The sequence below is a fragment of the Strix uralensis genome, chromosome 9 (genome assembly GCF_047716275.1).
Source record: "Strix uralensis isolate ZFMK-TIS-50842 chromosome 9, bStrUra1, whole genome shotgun sequence".
Classification (NCBI taxonomy): Eukaryota; Metazoa; Chordata; class Aves; order Strigiformes; family Strigidae; genus Strix; species Strix uralensis.
The window spans coordinates 13,082,683-13,103,534 of record NC_133980.1 but is presented as its reverse complement, the minus strand read 5'-3'; the positions used below and the strand labels follow the sequence as shown (position 1 = coordinate 13,103,534).

At 42.7% G+C, this 20,852-nt stretch overlaps 1 protein-coding gene across 23 annotated transcripts in view; it reads right to left on the bottom strand.

Annotated features, from left to right (window-relative positions):
• Nucleotides 1–20,852, bottom strand: part of LPP (LIM domain containing preferred translocation partner in lipoma) — a 348,425-nt gene that overhangs the window by 67,043 nt on the left and 260,530 nt on the right. For all 23 annotated transcript variants that reach the window (XM_074877369.1, XM_074877381.1, XM_074877366.1 and 20 more), the window contains one exon: nt 18,313–18,436. In XM_074877369.1, the coding sequence (XP_074733470.1) occupies nt 18,313–18,436 (124 nt within the window). The remainder of the gene's footprint in view (nt 1–18,312; nt 18,437–20,852) is intronic.

Sequence of the window (20,852 nt, the reverse complement as noted above, 5' to 3'; positions counted from 1 at the left end):
CACCCTCTCCTCAACTCTCTGGGACACAAGAGACAATTTAGCTTGTTTCTGATATAAGCAGATTATGATGAGTTCTTACCAAATTGGCAGAGGTACCTTCCTAAATTATTGCAACCACAATGCATCACTGCCACAAAATAAAGGTTCAGAAGAGCACTCCTGATTTTCTCACAAAGTTGTAAAAATTCAAGTTGAACAGGATCTTGAGAGGTCACGGAAACTATCATACTGTCTCAAAGGCAGGATCAACTCTCTACACCATTCTTGACAGATACTTGTTTAACCTGTTCCCAAGAACCTCCAGCAATGGAGATTTCACCAACAACTTGGGCAAAAAATTTCAGTGAGTACTTAACCTTACCACTAGGCAAGCCTTTCTTTCCATCCAACCAAAATGTCCCTCGCAGTAATCTAAGCCAATGACTTTTTACTCTACCCACAATGGACATAAAGAACATGTATGGGCTTGGTTTAGTCTACACCAGTTGTATGGGAAGCTTCTAAAGTGTGATCTTCACGAAACCTAAAGCAAAGTTGCCCCCCACTTCATTCCCCAGGGAAGGCACCTTGCAATGTAGGCAAATGTTGATCTGACCGTGTGCCCAACACATTGATGAGTACCAGGCCCCCAACTTGGGTGATCTGCAGTGAGTGTCCCAGCCCAGTGGGGGTCAGTGATGCTCTACAATATTTAAGGTCCCAAATACATCTTTTGCAGCATGCTTTGCTGCTTTTTTTTTTTTTTTTGTGTGTGTGTGTGTGTGTTGTATTTTTTTGGTTACATTGTGTCAACTTTTTGGCACATGTTTTACCATGTGCAAAGGGGTTGAAATAGAGCCTCAGTAACATCTGGAGACAAAAGAAAGGGGATGAAAAAAAGATTGTGAGAGAGGAAACATTCCTCCCTTTGCTGATCAGTCAAGGAAATGCAAGGGAGAGAGTAAAATGCACTGTATATATTTCCTTCATATTTCCTTTAGAAATGTTTTGTTTAATGCTGATGAAAGTTGCCAGATGACAGAGACTACAGTTGTATATCACTGAAGAGCCCCAGCCCGGGAAACGGAGGAGTATCGTCTGCATAGCTTTGCCAGGCGCTCTCAGCCAGGGCATAGGAGGTTGTCTCTGGAAGCAACAGCAATTCCTCCTCCAGGCCCTGTTTCCCCCTGGCTCTCCAACACTGCAAACAGGGTGCCATGTCCCATGTTGCTTCCTGGGCACTCCTTGCTACCTGCTTCTTTTCACTACTGCTCCCAGACTGGGCTTAATGCTAGGCATGGATATCATTAAGAAAATTAGTTTTAAGTTGCAAGTATAGAGTTGGATGGAAAGAAGTAACATTTCTTTCTTTTTTTTTTTTTAATTAAAAAGATGTTTGTGTTTGGGGGCGAGGCTTTCCAAGCACTGGTTTGCACAAAAAAACCCCATGCGACAAATGCTTAACTATATAAGGAATGCAAATCAATTCATTTGGTAAAAAGAAAATAATTTAAAAAAATGCCTATTTTCACAAAAGTCCCCCACCTTCCTGTGCCATCACTCCTCTCCTTCAGGGAAAACTGACCACACATAGGATGTTAAAAAAGCAAGAGACAAAAACTTCTTTTTTTCCTAAATAAAAATGGGGTAAAATATGTAAAGGCTGTAAGAAAGGGGGGGTTTTCAATGCTTTCAAAAGGTGAGGAAGCTCTTCTTTTATTTTACTTTCATAGGAAAATAAGAGTTTTTGAAACAAAGATGACTCTTCTCCTTGGAACACATCACTAACATTGAAATCTTATTTTTCAGTGAGACCTTACTATTACATGGCACCCAGAGAACAACCTCAGCAGCTCTTCACTAAACCCCCTGTGAAGCTGAGGGTATCAACTAAGTCCTAGTGAGACAGGCAGGAAACTTCTCTCTGGGCAACTTATCCCAAAGCTGATATTGTGGGGTTTTGCCCCCCCAGGAAGGACCTTAGGGAGGCAAACTGTTGCTGGCAGAGCTGTGGATCAGACAAATTTTGGCAGTTCTGGTCATCCCAACAGCAACAATCACTGAGTTAGGTCCCTTTGCACTTACACTTGCAAAGCCACATTGCATGATAAGCCCTGGACAGTGGAAGGACCAAATATATGACAGCACACAACGTGCTTGTCTGGACCTCCTGTGGGGAAAGAAAGGCAGGATAGGAGGCAGAAATCACTCCTCCTCCCACCCTCATCAAGGACCATGGGTACGGAGGGATTTCCTGCGTGATCTTCTGGTCTGCTGGGCTCACTCTATAATGCTGCACCAGATTTCAGGATCCTCTTTTGGAAAGCCACAAAAAATACCTTGCAATCACTGGGTGGACCAGTAGAGGAAGCCCCCACCAGTCAGTAGGTGGGGGCAGCTCTCCTTGACCCGTCTGGGCCCCCTTGCAGGTGTCTCTCTGAGCGTGCTGTCCCAGCCTGCTCACCCACTGACTCAGGAGATTAGACTTGCTGGTAGAGCAGTGGAGGGTAGTTTCAGGGGCTGCTGCACCCGACCCCGTACATAAGCAGTGGCTGCAAACAGAGCAGATCTGGAGGCCAGACAAGTTGGTCTCCTATTCAGATGCTTGGTGTTCGTTATACAACGGTTCATGCATCTCCTCCCACCCACTCTCCTCCAGGTGGGGAGGACCAGCGACCAGCTGCCCACAGGCTCATGCTGCTGCTCAGTGCAAACATATGTAGATCAAATTCTACTTAGCTCCTGCTTTTTTAAGAGCTGAACTGAGGGTGCAGTCAGAAGGGACCAGCTAAGACTCACACTGATACAGACAGCAGACTTTACATCTAGGTCAAAAAATTTGTTGTCTTTTATTGTGTTCCCAAAGGACTACATTTAGGTTTGCTGCTTTCAGCACGAAAGCAGTCCCAAGCGATGGGTCAAGGCCCTGTGATGTTAGATGCTCAACAAAGACAATGCAAACAGTGTCCCCTTTCCCAATGACTTTTACCTCCAACTGCTTCCATGTTGCACAAGGGCACTTCAAAACACTTCTGTCCCCCAGCCCAGCCAATCCATTTCATAAGCCCAGGACAGGCGCCATTAGTATGTTCACCAGACTCAAGCCTAGCCAAAAATCACACCCGCTGCTGGGCATGAATGATTTAATTCACTCTTCCATAGCCTGGCTGTGCTCCAGCTGGTATTCAGCAGCTTGTCTCTGCCTTGCTGCATAACTGGGAGGGTGGTGGCATGAAGTGATTTTTACCAAAGGCTCTGTTCAGCAGAGAAGGTGAAAACGTCTGAGTAATGGCGAAGTTTTGAGTCAGAGATGCTTCCCGTGCCAATGGCTCTGGCCTACCAACCTGGCATGCCTTCCGCATGCCTGCCTGAGGAAAAGCGTCTGACAAAAAACAAGAAACAGGGAGGGAACCTGTCTTCCCCCTGCCAAAAGTGAAAAAAAGAAAAAAAGAAGGGTGGAGAAAGGCTGGATCCCACAAAGAGTAGAGTCCTGAACAAATGGCAGCTATCATATCCCCAACAGCTTTGAGGCCTAGGGTTTTCAAAGGTGTCTGATGGCATTAGAAGAAGATGTCCCACCAAATTTCAACCAGCACCTCATTTATTTACGGTCTTTTGAAAACCCTGCCTTTCACAATCCGGCACCGGCCCAAAGCTTCCTTGCTGTTTTGAAACATGCGCTGTCTGTGTGTTGACAGCAGCCCTGCCATAAATCACATCCATCAGGCACTGGAAACCGCCTCACCTGTACACCGACCATCTGCCATCCCTTGCACTGAATTCCATCACTCCAAAGTTCTCAGCAGCTGGAATCAACTAAATCTGTTTTTTCTCATTAAAGCATCCTACTGGACAGAGGTTTCCTTCTTTGCCCCAAAATCTGGGACTTTTCCAACCAGGTGCAAGGTCCAGTATTTGTTTACTCTCTTGGACAAGTAACAGGAGCTTTACAACCTGGGATGAAGAGGCACTCCCATTTGGAGGGGACATGCAATATTTGTTTCTTCTCAGGATTATCAAACATGTCATAACCTTAAAACGTGACATTGGTATTGAGAGCAAAAGTCCTTTTAAAATAACGTCTGATGTTGGTGACACCATATTAATTATACTCATGTAATTACACAATAATTACAATTCTGGTTATCCTTTGGGTCATGGGACCTGCTTTTACTGGCTGAGGTAGATGGAAAGTAATACCGATAACTCTCTAAACTATTTTCAAAATGACCTCCCTGTGGCACACACTGCATATCCGGAGTCCATGATGCAGCAATATGATATCAAGTATCCATAGATCATTATTCTCACCTGATTGTCACATTCTTAGAGCTTTATGGAAAAGGAGACAAAAGTTTTCTTGCTTGTTCTCCATTAGAAGTTAATTAGTGTAAAATATGAGATACATATTTATAAAAATTATTATTTTATTTAAAGAAAGTATGTGGAAAACCCATCTGCACAATTGCATGTGTCACTCTCACACATCCTACAGATTTTGATTCATAATTAGCAAGGCTTAAAAAATAATAAGTTAAAAAAACCCACACACCATAAAGCCAAGCTCTTTAGTGGCCCTAAGACTGCTCTGTCTGAGGTGGTAGTTTAGACTCCAGAGCCTGTTGACTAGCAGTAGGAGACATAGGAAATGTGGGTTCTGATCCATATTTATCATGATACAGAATGTCCTGACATTTAACCTGAAGTCCTCCATGAGGAGGCTCTGATCAGCATCTACAAAGGCACGCTCAATGTATTACTCATCACATTTCTAAGATGGAAGGTTCTTTCTAAATTGGCTTCCGCACGAAGGGCACCAATCCCTGTCTCCTGAATTATTCACACAATTCTTGACCTGAGAATTTTGCACTGATGGAAACTGAAACCCCAAAAGCTTTCCCTCTATGTAACAGGGCTGAACCAATTGGAAAGGACCGATCGGATATTCAGAGGTCATGATGAGTCCTGCCAGTCCAATGTCCTTAAGCAGGCATTAGAAAAGGCTATAATCAGTGGGGATTATAAGCATTTGCCAAAAAATTGGTGTTGAAAAACCTCCTGAACATCCCGAAACAGTGACGGCAACCTCCATACGAACAAAGATGGCAAATCACTGTGCTCTGAACTTTCAGAGTGTTCTTTGCTGGTTTCCTACATACATGGGAGTTCACTGTGAAGATGGTAAGCATATTTAATCCTCATTAAGCACTTTGGTATGACAGTAGGGAAAACTGATGGACTTGTTTACATGTGATAACAGAATCATTTGAAATCTACTAGACCTCCAAATTTAGATCTGAAGTATGTGTAGAGACACTTATTTCAGTTTATCCCAAGACTGATTTTAACTGGTGTAAACTTAGTCAACTTCAGGTACTTTTGAATTTATATGACCAATCCCAGAAAGCCAACGCTGGTTTAAGTAAGTTGGTTTCCATTTGCACCTAAAATGATGAAGCTTCGTTATGTTGACAAAGTCAGATGTGATGGGTAAACTGGGGAAGCTATTATTCACACCCCAGCATAGGAAACCGTGTGGGAGATTTTCGTCCCAGTGAAAGCCTACAACTTGCAAACGTGAGCATCCAAAACAGAGAACTGCAGCAACATGAGACCCAATGCAAATGTTTGAGACTTCAAACATCTTGGAAATATCTTTCATTGTTTTGCACTGTTCTAAGCATCCCCTTTGCAGCCTCTCAACAGATGAGGACCTGTGAAATAACATGCATTATGCGGCTCCTGGGAAGTCTCCAACCCATGTTCTAGACCAGGTGACTCCAGAAGCATTTGAGTTAAGCCTCAGATCCATGTCCAAACATTAGAACACCTGCAAATAGTCTGACTTCCAGTACTGCTTCACAAGAAAGTCAAAGCAACCTCTCCATAACAAGAAAGAGATAGACTGGCATTTTGGAAACCACAGACTAAAGACTTAGGAACTTCTTTTCCTGCAGATGAGCCCTGTCTGAGGTACTAAGGGTCATGATGGGATATGCCTAGCTAAGAGGGACACAGAACTAGTAAAACACTTGCTCGGGGGAAACACTACAAATATCTCATTTTATCATATTATTTCCACTACATATTGCTTTGTTCTCCTGTGTCCCCAGAGCACAAGCATGAAGCCACTGCACACACTGATCTCCTGAGAGCCTAGGCTATACTTAGCCAGACCTCTAGACAAGCTGAAGTCAGTTCGCACATCTTCTAGTCAACGCACACCTATTGAGATGTGACCCGCTATACGTCACAATTAGACCATGCTCCAAAACATCATCCTGTAAAATGTTACTTGTTCTTCCGAACAGCTGCAATTTTGCAAGGCCAGAACAGCTCTTGTAATCAGACATTTGCTGGATGCACACCATTCCTACTTGCTGCCTAACAGCTGTTATTCAGTCTCAGGACTTTGGTCATTTATAAGAGAGACTCAAGGCCACAGGTCAGCCTTCTCCTTATCCATCCTAAATGAAAGAAAGTTGTTCTGCAAAGGGCAATGGGCAGTGAGGCTGTGCATAAACACCTTCCAATTGTAAAAAACAGAAGGAAGCTGAGTTTGGGCAGACCTGAAACAGCTTAGTTATGGCTCCTCACCCAATGGCGTGAGTAAAGAAATAACAGAAAAACCACCAAGATCCCAAGACTAATTGGCTTTCTATGAAGTATTGTTTTTGTTTAAAAGACCAAGCCACACTTAGATCAATGGGCCTTATGAACAAAGCCGTTTACTTATGAACATGGCATGACCAGGGCTAGCTCAGGGCACAGATCTGCAATGCCAGAACAGAAATGTCCCTCTGCCCTAAGCTTGGGGATGGCCTCTTCTTAGGTGTCTGCCTCTGAATCTCCTGCTGAGGATCCTGAAACTTGTGTTATCTGCACAGTTTTCTGCCTAGACCTGAAAGTATATGAGCAAACAGAGCAGTTTCCATTCCTCACTCGGAATAGAGACAGCAGTACAGTAAGAGACTGAGAATTTAAATGACCAGCTTTCACTAGGAGCTGGCCATATAACTGACACAGCCCTTCTGGCTCTCCTCAGCCGCCCTTCTGAAGGAGGGATGCCACAGAGATGGCAACGCACCAGCTGCACACAGCTGTAGCGCACATGCTCCACTTTCTTCACCTTTTGAATTATGCCTGTGAAAAAACACTGGAAATAATTCTGACCATAAGCAATCTCCCTTTTTCACTCCCCTTCTCTTCTTGTTGCCTTGCATGGAAATTGAGTATACATAGAATAGAGGTTATGGTTGTTTCAGCATCAGAAGTGGCCTAATGGAATTACACAAGCACAGTACATTGAAGTCTGTGCTTTGCCATTTTATCTTTAGAAAAAGTCCATGTTTTTAGACATATACAGGTAAATGAGGAATATTTAAAAGTGTCCCACTCAAGCATCTACTCTTATTGTAGCCATACCCTTCCTAGCCCTGTCCTCCCTCTACACCTTCTTCCCTCCTCTAAACACACACATCAGATTTGTCAACGCTGGAGATAGTTACACTTCACGAGACCATGTAGGCATTGAAAGCTGGATCAGTTGATGTGACATGTTGAGATGGAGAATGGGAAAGAAGGGAATGCTATTAGAATCCAGGGTCCATGTAGCATCCTGCACTACATAAATATGCACACATAATATATATGTATTTTAGGATTCTCACTGATTTCAGCCACGGGACAGAAATGAGAAGCAGTTGCCCAGCTCATGGAGACAAGAAGAACACATGACCAGAATTAGTTCCACGTTGGCAATGACAATCGCCAGGATTTTCCTGTCCAGAAGAGCTGACTGCACGTGACAGTCTTCTGCAGAGCATAAATGACCCATCATTAGAGTCCCTTCCAAATGTGTCCCTCCAGGACAGCTCAGTCAGACACAATTCCTTAGCTCATGTGATCACAATTCCCACATTAAAAACAGGTGGAAAGTCAGTATTGTCATGTACCAGCCATTCATCAGCACAAGAGAAAAGTCAAGGTAAAAGACTTCAGGCTTTCTGCGGGTTTTTTGGAAGTCAGCACCTGAATTCATTTGCCTTTCAGGACAGGCAGATAATGAGGAAATAGTGGCATTTTAAAAGCTGGACTTTTTCAGAGCGTAACCTTAAATGACAACAAAACCAGCCAAAACCCCCACAAAGTGTCTCCCTACTTCCAACCTGCCCTCACATAAAATGCTGCACATCATCTGCCCAGTCTGTCCCTGACAGCACAGACAGAATCAGAACACGCGCTTAGTAGATAGTAAGTTATTAACCTCTCAAGATACTGCCTGGAACCAGAATTTGTTGAGGCAATTGTATATTAAAGTTGAACACTGCTGCTAACTGAATACAGCCTGATTCACAGCTGTAAACAAATAGTTTAGCGTGGCTGGGACAGTAATTTGGAAGGATCTATGAGAGAAAGTAACTCACATCCCAAATCCAGCTTCCTGTCTTTAGCTGTGGACAGTGTCTTATGCTTTGGAAGATTGCTGCATCCACACCTCTAAACTCTCTACAAAGGTGTCTGTTATTGCCAGGGTGTTTTACTGAACCACTATGCTCAATGTGGAGATTAATTTCATCAACTTAAAACCCATACACCTACCTGTGCTGTCCCCTTTTGACCCTGGTGGTGCAAACATAGTTTTTCAGGGGTTAACCTCTCACTCTTAGCTCATGCTACCAGAGGTAATTATTTCTACATCTCTGTGTATGCCTTGGCAGACACACAAGAAAAAAAAGAAAAAAATAAATGCAAATGAGCAACTTCATAAATGAAAGCTGGTGATGAGGTATCAGATGTGGTCTCCCATCTTCGGTTTGCACCCACAGTGATCCTGTTGCTACTGAAGTTTTCCATTTCCCTGGCTGGCTCAGGCAGGGCCACGGGACAGGCATGGTGCTTTGCCACACTCTCCTAATCAGCTGACAAAATCTGTGCTGGCACAGTCCAGGCAGGTGACATCTTAACAGTAAGTTTCGCAAGTCGAAACAGGTTTACTCTTGGCTGCTGGTAGTGTCCCAAATGTCTGCCAGGGCTGGCTTCTCGTGATCTGCCTGCCAGTTTGGGATGACAGTCTCCTGACTTTTGAGCACAGGTTGTGACCCTGGGTTGTAGCTAGAGATGTGAAAGCTGTGTTCATGTCCAAGATGACATGATGAACAGCAAGGTGCATTTGCAGACATGAAAAGAGTGCAGCTCACTAAAAGCAGCAGGAAAGTTTGGCTACTTTTGATTCTTTTGATTCTTTTAATCCTCCCCTACCTCTTTGCACCACCGAGAAACACTCTGTATTGATTATGCTGACATTGACAGCAGAGCTGGAATTTTTTTTTTTTTTTGCACATCTCAGATGAGAAAGTGGGTTATGATTCATCTCGCACAATCTGAGTCAAAGCGATTCCTTAAAAAAAAAAAAAAAGAAAAGAAAAAAACCAAACAGTTTTGATGCGTTTCCATCAGAAGAGAACAGGCTGGAGGAGAACACTCAGCAAATGAGACAGCCCTGTTTAATTCTTTTTTTACCACATTTCACTCTCAGATAAAATCTGGCCTTTCCCCCCAACTAAACTTCAAATGACACTCAAAATACCCCCAAAAGTTACTGGCAAGAGACAAACCACCATATCAAAAAAGACAGCATGAGACAAATGCCACCAGAAGAAGAAATAACAAATGCCACACTGTGCCCTCCACCCACCCCCGTGGAACGGTGATTGCTAGACTGGAAAGTAACAGATTACTATGGTGAATTATCAATTTCCCTAATAGCCTTGAACTATCTAAATGCTGAAGCATGATAGCATTAGTGGGTACACTATATTAACTGCAGTTAAAATTACCAAGCGTGATCCTGGAGCACTTTTTCCCCCCTTTCTTATTTTCACAGCCATGTTATTAACCCTGGAAAATAGGGCTTGTAATCTAAATGCTGGGAAGAGCCTTCAGCCAGGTTGTGATTTCTCATCAGACAAAGCTCATGAGTCCATTTTGTTGATTTTCACATAAAATAAAGAACATGGCCATGCCTGTGGGTAAGGCACGGGACTTGAAGGAATTCTAGGCTCAATTCCCACTTTGCTACTGGTTCTCTGCATGACTCTGGGTGAGTCATCTAAACTCTGCCAGTCAGCCCCTCGTTTGTAAATTAAGGACAATAATAACTTCCTGGGCCTTGCCGTATTTTCAGTTTGGGAGCTCTGAGGGATGCTTACTGTTTTCTACTTCATGTTTAATTTGCACATAGTGCAGCATGACCACAGTCTTGCTAGCAGGCCTTAGATGTTACTGCAGTACAAATAAGCCATAATATAACATGGAAGCAACTGCAAATTTAGTGCAACCAGCTTCAAACAATAGGTGAGCTGTTTTCAGTTTTAAAAAAGCAAAGGAAAGGGTTCATTTATGCCAGGTCATGTGCATAACTAATTCAAAACAAAGAGAAATTAAACTGTTTTCATGTTACTGGGACAAACATTTGTCCAGGACTGCATGGCTGGAAGTGTGGTTTCTAATTTCAGCTCCAAACCTGACTGCCTGTATCTCTCTCCACAACTCAGCCGTAAGTCAGGAATAACAAAAGAATGTCTTCAGTCTTAAAACACTCTAAAGCTCTATCTGAAGTGAAAATTATTTCTATAGAACTGTAATACAGAAAATCATTCTCACTCATTCATAGACACACATACATACACTCCCTCTTAAAATACCTGTGTGTGAGAATTTAGTGCTTATGAAATCCTGGATGGAAACTCCTGGTTTCACTCATCTCCATTACACAGATCTAACAGAAGGAAAGGGAGAACAAACCTTCTCCGTCCTGCATGCCCCTAGACTAACAGTCTGCCTTCAGCTCCTGGCCTCCTCGAGGAGATTCCCAACCAGGGTTCCTCCGGGTGCCACAATTTATGGTTTTTAGTGAGATGATGACGTACCACAGAGAACCCCCTTGAGACCAGCCAACTCATTTCATGTGGGGCAGGAAACAACCATAAGGTAGGTCACACTTTCGCTTCTTAATGACCTGAGATAGCTACGGACTAATGACCTGCAGCCGAAGACTTGATGGTTCATTATCAGTTCTTCAGCCATTTCAGTCCATAGAGAGTTTACTCTGGGCATGTAGGTTTATCATGAACAAGCTGGATTCTCTTTGAACTGCTTCTCAAATAAAGGTAGAAAGATTTACTTTGTTTTCATGTAGGACTATTAATTTCGGGGGGTTTGGCTTTGCTATCCATTTGTATAGTTCTTAGCACACCAAGGGCCCTATCACCCTCATGGATTAATTTTTTTCTATGTATATGTTAATTTTTAAACATGCTGAAGAATCCTGTAGAATACAGCTGTACTTTAGAAAGACGCATCGCTGATATTTCATTATCACATTTCACTCCTCTTAGAAGACAGCAGGAAATTGTCAGACTTCATTTACTGACTGTTGGGACAAACCTAATTCCACTCATGGCCTGAAACTCATCTTTCTTTCACAGCATACAGGTGATCATGGAAATCCCTTTGCTAAAATGCTACCTTGGTATTCTGCACTTGTTCTCCATTAAATGACTTCTGCATCAAATCAGTTCTGTTTAAAAGTAAAAATATGTCTAGGTTGACTGCCAGCAATTCAAGCTAAACCAGGACTTAAAAACACCAAGGAAGTCATGCTGCTTGCTACCTGTTCCAGCTGGCATTTTATCACCTACAGTAACAAAAGGTCCTTTTGGTTTTGATGCAAGATTTAGATCACATCTGTGAAGCACTGCTGGTCTCTGAAGAGACTGTGCTTCAGAAACACTCGTGATGCAAACTCTTGTCCACTTTTGTGTGGATAAGAAGAGGAAAAAGGGAACATGAGTCTCCTGCCTCCTGGCACATGTAGGTACCAGGTGCTTGGGGCTTACAGGAGTACAACCTTCCCTTATTCCTGACTGCAACATCTGCTTGATCTTCATTAAGAGATGTGCACTCAAAACTTTGTGACTAAGATCCCTGGCACAAAAAGATCTAGGTGCTTAGCTTCTCAAAACATTTTTCCCGCAATCATTGCAGAGTAGGATTGGATCACATCAACAGCAAGATTCAAAATTTTGCATCCATTTACAGTCTTTCAAATGCTGAAAAGCAACTTAAACCAGCTCACAGACTGTGCCCCTGTTTTCTCTTGCCTTTCTCGTGGCTGGAGATAAATGCATGTAGACATGGTACATTTTGCTCTCCAACCACTCACTGGCCTTTTTTTCTCTTCCCACTTTGGAACTGTGGGCCAAAATTCACCCTGTAGGTTGCATTGAGACTATCCTTATAAATTTGCACTCCAAACTCTAACTGCACTTGCTGTGCAAGGATGCCAGCAGTCACAGGACTCCCTGAAAGAAAGCTAGATGGGGGTGACAAACACTGACAGAAGTGAGACTGAAGAAACAGGCTCTGAAAGCCATTTACCAGGGTAATTAAAGCCCCTGGGGAGAAGGGGCAAGGTGACTCCCTCCCCTTGCGGCAGGCCACAAGAGGGCAGCTGGATGTTGATAGTACCGCACCACGACCTCCCTGAGTGAAGGCTGCTCCCAGCCTTTGAGGCTGTGCGCAAATGCTGGAATACGTCTTGAACATAAAAAACAACAACTTGAACTACAATGGAGAAAAGGGTCTCCATTATACGTCTGTTCTTCTTGCTTTTGTGAGAGATTACATAACGGAAAATGATTGTCAGCTCATCAGTCGTTGAAAATCTAACCTACTATTTTCTGACCCAGATGTTTAGATGAGGACATATGCTATCTTGCACCAGAAACCCTGCCTTTAAACAAAAGACATGATGACACATCACATTACATGGCAAAATCACGATGTAATTATGCTCTTGTAATAATAATATGCATCTTTTAATGATAACCTTTTCAGAAGAGACCTAGGAATACAGGCAAGATATGACAACTTTCATTTTCTTTTTCTGGTCATAATTCAGATGAAACTAAGAGGCTACCCAAGCCTCTTAGAGGCTACGGAAATGCCTGATGAAGACTGAAATGCAATGCAGAACATGTTCAGTTTAGAGACATTAGAACTGTCCAGCGCACAGAACCATGTCAAAGGAAACAAAGACACCATGAACTGAAGGAAGCCATACCTGGACAACCTAGTGTGCCTCCTCATCTGAAGCTTCTATGACTCTACCACACTCTCTCCCATATCTTCCTTGGACTGCTACCTGCTAACACATGTCCCTCCTCTCAAGAAGTAAAATTAGGGAACACCTTCGACGGCATTCGGACACCAGGTCTCTGGTCCTAGTGAAGGATTTTGGAAGCCTAATGGAGATGCAAAGCCAGTGAGTGGGAAGGTTGACAGAACCTTGACAGATTCAATACCGGTGACACTTACTGTTCTCTCGTCTTAACTGTGATACAGCATCTCAAAGAACCACTGGAGATGAAAGCTTCTCCATGGGGGACACTCATACAACTGCTGCTGTTAATCAGCTCCTGTCTGAAAGACTATGAAGATTAAGTGCCCTGCAAATAAGGTGAAAGGAGGAAAAAGGAAGCTTGGAAAGGTAAAATGATGTGCCTCAGGTCTCACAAGAGGTCAGGATGAGAAGCAGAAAAGGAAGTTAAGCATCCTACTTGCTGGCCTTGCTCCTCAGCCTAACTCTGCACCACCTCTCCCATTGTCAATGTCAGGGCATATAGCAAATACACGTAAGAAAACTGCATATCCCGAATTATCGGCTTTGAGACAAATCAAGGTCCTTTTATTGCACAAAGTGAGTACTTTCAACAGGACCATTTTAGTATTTCTCTTCTCCCCATGTGCATCCCCACAGCACGCTGGAACTACAAAAGGAGACTGCTATGTTATCAAATACATAAAACTGGTGGTTCCTTTGGTAGCTCTGAGCGCTTACAGTAAAATATCAGTGAAAGTTTATTCCCACCAGTCAGGGAAACTCCTCTGCTGTGGGGAGTGACTCAGATGGGACATAGTCCAGAAGACAACAGTAGATGAGGGGCCCCGATGGCACTTTTCCAGTCTTAATCAGCACTGTCTGCATGATGATAGAGACTGATAAGCTGCCAGAAGTAATTTCTTTCTATGAGACTTGAAACAGTGGTCCAGAACAGTTGTGATCTTTGTGTGTGTGTATTTTGGTTTTTTTTAATGCAAAATCAAGGGCTTTAATTTCCCATGGTGGCCAACAAAAAATTTTGATAATTTCATCCTAATCTTCTGTAAATATCCATTTCTCCTCCCTAAACCTTACCCAATTTCCACTCCACAAAGTATTCTTTTCTTTCAACAAATCAGACATGCCTATCTACAATAGCACATTTATCAATGGGGAGGGCTGTGACAGAGAAAAAACATCCCTACTGCACAGTGCATAACACATTTGGGAATCCTTTCTAATAAAAAGGGATTTGATTAAAGACAGCCAACTACTACAGGTCAGCAACTGAATCAGCAGTAAAGAAAGAAGAGTAGCTTAGACTTAAGAGACTTCAATTTGCTGATTTGCCAAGGACTTTCTAGGAGAAGTCACTCCAAAACCTACAGGAGGGTAGGAGGGGACATACATCAAAGACCGGGGTGCTTAGTATGGTAGTGTGATCTTCCAACAAAACTAAGTTAGGCAGAATACCCAGCATGCATATTTAACTCCTAAAAATTTACAGTGTTTTTTTAAATTATGCTTAGTGATGACATTTCCATGTTTAAGCACTGCCTTGCCAATGGCAGCTAGAGGATTTCCCAGTGACTGGATCATGCTGCTGTGGTAAGATTAGGCAAGAAATAGCTGCAAACTGTGATCTTGCTGTTCTGAAGTGTGTCTCCAGTATGCTGCTTCTGGCTCTCACCATGCGCCTAAGCTCCCCGGGAACGCCATGCCGTGTTGCCAGCTGCGTGTGCGTGCATGAGCGATCACTGGCTAGAACAGTTCCCCTGACTCTGAAACCACCTTCAGTAATTTCCACCCAAGGAAGCTGCAGAGAGTTGTAAGTGAGCACAGACCTGATGGAAGTGCTGTGTGTCCTGCTCCTGAACTCAGCTCACTTGGTCTGCCAGCAGTACCAGCCAGCATTTTCAGGGCAAAGAGACAACTTTACTGACTCCTACTCCTCTTCCCTCCCCAGGAACCTCCACTCTGCCCACACTGACTGCAGAATCAAGAGAGCTTGATCGAAAACCAGAGATATGGCAAGTGAAACTGCAGAAGTAAGATGGTTATAGAAAAGATCCTAGAGTGCTGACGGGACAAGTAAAATGACCTTCCTCCAGCCTGACAGTTCAAATGTAATTATTCCAACAAATTATTTTCATGACTTAATATAACGCCTTGCAGCTTTCTAGCAAGGTTAATTAGATTCCTCAATTCAAAACCTATCTGCTCTTAACCAACTTTTAATACGCTGAAATCCAGTTTTCTAAATTCAAACTAATAAAAGTGATTAGCTGACAGCTATCTGGTATGCTACAATTACCACGGCATTTAGACCTCAGGCAGAAGATATTTAATGCAAATCAGAGTCAATGTCTCTGCCCATTTGTCCTTTTTCTGATTATTTGATCAATGTGTCATATGAATCTTGTACAATCCACACTACCGTGCTAAACAAATAAAGAACAAAGGCAGAGATATTGGTTGAGACAGTTAACCAAAGTTGAAAGACTCTTTTTCTTCCTCCCACACCTAATTTGTTCTTTCCACATGAGCATGAAGTTACTGAAAGGCACTGGCTGACAGCTCAAGTAGATGGGTATTTAGCTCTGACATAGCCAGAATTAGTACAAAACTCCCGGCCCGCACTCCCATATCAAAAAGTCTCATCAACTATGACTCCAGGGACCATCTTCTCCTGGGAGTAGCTCGGGCTGGAACAAACCTAGGAGAATGAGGGCAGCCCACCTCTTTGATTTTATCCAACCATAAAAAGCAGTTGTGCTCCAGAACTGCTGGTTTTGTTTTATGTTTTTCTTGGTAGGTATATAATTAGTTGTGGCTGTGTCTCCCAAATGGCTGCACGGGGCACAGCATGCTTAGAGAGCTGAGGAGGAGTTAAGCCCAACACACGGTTCTTCTGCACATCAAGAATGCCAAGGCTGGACACTGCTTCAGAGATGACCTTCAGTGGCATAGACTCAGTGCAATTAGAAGATCAGTCAGGTGCAGCTTGTAATTAAACATCCCCTGCTTGAGGTAGGACTAGGGTGGTTGTTTGGTTTTCATCTTCCAGCTTGCATCATGCATGATTATTCCATCTTTGATCAGGCTATCATTTATATAAACAACACTGGCAAAAGTTCTGAATGCTCTGGAGCCTCTTTTCCATTTTCTTGTCTCCTGCTGAATTAAGAGCTATTGGCATGGCATTGGTCTGACCTCCCATCTGATCGCCAAAGTGATGACCTAACATTGAGGACTTTATGTTCCAACCCTTTGAGCTATGCCTCCCTTTTGGATGAAAAAACTTTGATGTACCACAGTCTCAAACAGATCAGGGCTGTCTTAGAGATACAGTATTAGTCTGCAAAACCCGAGCATTTCAGTTTCATAAATACAAGCACTAAACAAAACTAAAGCTCCAATTCAGGAAGCAATTTCTGAGCTGTGAGGAAAATTAATCACTAGAACAGCTTATCAGGGGTAGGTGGTTGACTCACCATTGCTTGAAGTCTTTAAGATAAGATTAGATTTTTTGTTTTTAAAGTCATGATTCAATCCTGTTTCTGGGAGAAACTGCGAGTAGCACGTTAGGCAGTATAATGGCAAGGTCCCTTCTGACCTTGGAGCCTTTGAATCTCCAAGTTCTTTGTTCACCTTCCTGGACTAGGAGGAGAACTGGGTGGGCTTTGGTCCATCAACCAGCTCCTGCCACTCACAGCTCTGCATTAAGAAAATGACTGTAATCAAATCTCATGCTTCAGGGCTTCATCCATTTGCCTGAAGGTAGCAGGAAAAAAGTTTCTCTCTCTTGCCCGCCCACACTAATGGCTAAATACCTGTTATGTTTGTTTGGTTGTTGCTTTGCTTTTAAAACATCAGAGAGTGAGCACAAATGGATATGGGCAGAGATGAAGTCAAACACAGCAGCACAGAAAATGCTCTCTGGTTATCCTCTCTTCAGTTAGTCATTCTTGCTCACACCTAAGATCTGTGCCAGTCATCAACTCTGATGACTATCAATGTTTTTAGAGAAGACATTTTGTCTGTGAGGGTGGAGACCATAGAAGGAAGAAGGTACTGATGGGGAATGGGGACTGATATCAACCCCATCTACAAGGGCAATGTTTGTTTGATGAGAACATTCTGACCTTCTCATGTAATCAGATCCTTGTCACTGCAAGATCCTTGTTTATTAGTGAAACCTTGGTCCCACCTGCTTTCTGATTAAACCTAACCACAAAAGTTTCTTTAAGCCAAAAATGTTTTGGTCCAGCCAAAATCTATAGTAAATAGACCTATGGGGCAATCTAAATGAAGTTTTTAAGAAATGATGAAATAAAGGAAGATAAGGACCACAAGTCTTTAGTCCCAGTCTTTAACTCTACGAATTATAGCAGTTTGTTTTCTAACAACACTATCACCCAAGCCTATAAGAAACTAAGCATACAGACAAGATGCATCAAATATGCCCAAGGCTCTTGACTTCAATGCAGAGTTCAGAGGCCATCTCATCTGTGTTTTATATAAAGGCAAGATATATATTTTACACCTATAGATGCCTGAGATAATTCTGTTCTATACCATTTAAAAAGGAAATCAGCTGCTTATCTTTTTCCAGGCAAGGAAGATGACATCCTTATGAGTCAATCAGTTCAGATTTGTCTTTTTCACACTCGACGGACTGAGTTCTGGGCTAACGGGTCCCCATGTAAAACCAACCTGATTGACTCAAAATGGATTTCCTTTTAATCTATGCCAGTATACAGAAAATGAAAATCCATGCCTTGGGAGCAGACCATATTTACACTGACGGGCTTTTTGCAGCTGAAGTGAGAAGGGATGGGGCAGGTGGGCAAGACAGTGCATCGCACCTGAATTCAGCCTGGTAGCCTAGAAGCTGGGGACAGATGGTGTGAAAATGAACCAGACACTGAAAAATTCAACTTTCTAACCAGAAAGACTATTATAAACATACAGCAAGTGAGCACGAGATTTATGTTGAAATTACAGAGGAATTCCTATGGATGATTACACTTCCAGCCCAAGCATGGAAAGCAAATCCATCAATACGAATGTCACTACATTAACAGCACAGCTGTCAGGCCTCCCCATTACCGAACCTGGTAAATACAGAAGGGGGCTATGGACACTTGTGACATGGCACTGCTCACCAAAGTAGTCATCAGAGGGAGGATTCTCCATGTCATACAGCATTTTCTTGGTCAGATGTTCCAGCTCATCCTCAGGCCTGAAGGCAGGAGTGCTTGATGCAGGTCCAGAGCTTGGATACCCACTCTGAAAAAGAAAGGACACACAGTCTGTGATGTGGTATAAAAGCACTCACCCACAGTAAAAGGGTCTATTGGCTGTTCGGTGTTGAACTTCATTCTTTGTCTTATTTTTGCTTTTTTTAAACCCCAAGGGATTCATGCAAGTAAACATCTCATTTAATGTAATGAAAATGGACTCCTAAAAACATCCAGTGAAGTGCTATATATCCTCCTAGAATAAGAAGTACTCTCTGCCTCATAATTAGGTGTCTACTGGGTAGCACATAATAATAAATAAAGGAGAAAATTATTCCAAGGATAACTTGATACAAACATTTTCCAACACTGAAAAAGGCTTTGGAAGCATTTCAGTTTGGATTTGGCAAAAGCTTCCATCACTTAACAGCACAATATAAAAGATGCAGAACAATCATTCCTACAGTGGTGGAGTATATGGACAAAGACAGATAATCCCGAGCTGCTAGTTATGTTCTCTTCTTGTTTGTTTTGACACAAATCCTGCTGTTAACATTAGTGAGATCAGGAGCTGGTCCACAGATTTTTAGTACTAGGGATACAAAGGTTTTAATATGTGCTTAGAAACTGAGACCTCTTGGCCTTCATATGCTAACAGCTGGCATACGGTATTTGCAGTCTGTCTCAGTGAGTCTTCTCCCTGGAAAACAGCAGAAGCTCAGGCATATTTTGAGAAGCACAGAAATAGTCTCATGCCTAGAAGTTTCTTAGAAGAAGCTAAGTTTGGTGTCCATAATGAGAAACTCGGTCATTTCAGGATTAAAAAATGCTGACACCAGCTTTCCTTGTGTGCACTGCTTTCTTGAAAGACTTGCGTGCGAAAACTAACTTATTTATGAAATGCAGCATTTCAGTAAACCTAGTGATTTCATTGATTAATTGCTGCCTTCATCAAGGTTTTGACCTCAGATATGAAACTTATGAGCCTTAGTCTATAATGAAGCATTTTTCCATGCTCCATACCTACTTAAATGGGAAGAAAATGTAAAATCACTAGAGAAACAATACACGGGCCACTTCTATCTGACTTATAGAGACTACATCTGACATGATGAATCTTTATTGAGCAAGTCATGTTCAACACAGAACAGCAGCTTTAAAGCACTGCAAGAGAATTAACTAAATGCTTTCACGCTTTTTTCTTTCAGGCAAGAAGGAGATTTCGAATGAGACATCAATCAATGCAGAGAAGGTCTCAGAACAGCGCTTAGCAATAATACTTCAATCATCCACTCCCAGAAACCAAACACTTGCATGTTCCTGACCTTGTAACATTTATTTTTCTAGGGCCCATGCTAAGCTGTACACCATCACTCCCCTCACTTGTTGACCTGATCTATCTCACAGGCGCTGCACCATGAGCGCAGCAGATGACTGCACTCCCTGGAAGTGCTGGATTTGCTGTGCACACACAATTTGGCAGTGGCACCCGCTGCCTGCCCGCCAACTGCTCTCTAACAGAGTAGCAGCAGTGCACAAGGGAGATGGGTGGCATGGTCCCCTGGAAGAAAGGGCACCTGGAATAAGTCCCAGGCTGGATGAATTTCCCTGGAGGGCTGTGTGAGGTCTATTTGCCATACCCCGACTGAGAATATAGATTAGACCTACCATACGTTCAGGTTTTCCCAGCGATGTTGTTTTTTTCTGCTCATGGATTTTTTTCTGAGCAATATTAAAGGATTTTGTGCACTTGCCCAGGATTTCTAGATGCCTATCAGTTGTTCTGAGGAAGCTGTTGAACATCTGGAAATCCTGGATACCCCCACACAGCTCAATACACTCCATTGTACAAATGCAACCATGTTCATGCGTTTAGGTACCACAACTTATTTTTTCATATGGGGAGACAGACCTGTATGGTGCACAGGACTTGCATTTGCTTTCTAAGTCATGTGTCATCTCTGTGGGATATATCATTTTGGTGGGGATAAGGCCACTCATATGACTAGGAGTTTCAGAGCCAGGTACTTGACCCAGCACACCTAGACGCCCTTGGCCAGTGCTTTGTGGCTGTTTTTAGAAGGCTAGTTGACAACTATTTCATTAGGAATAATAAATAGCATAACCCTTAAAAAAAAAGGTTTATTAATAAGCCAATTAAAGGTGCCAAATGTAAAGCATTTAATCTTGGAACAACCTATTTTTTCCCTTTGCTCTCTTGTTCCTAAGAGCTGATCATGAATCTTGCCTGAACATATATTTTAACACAGCAAGTGCAGCCAAGGATTTATTAGCTTGAGAAATCAAGCTGGCAACTGAGCCTCTTAAAATATTATTCCATCTATTGCACCTATTTCAGTTTCCATGCAGAAAGGAATGACCATTGATAGCCCATCAACTGAGACTCCCTCCTTAGACTTTGCACAGAGAACACAGTGTGGCCCAAAGCTGATGATGGCCCCCAT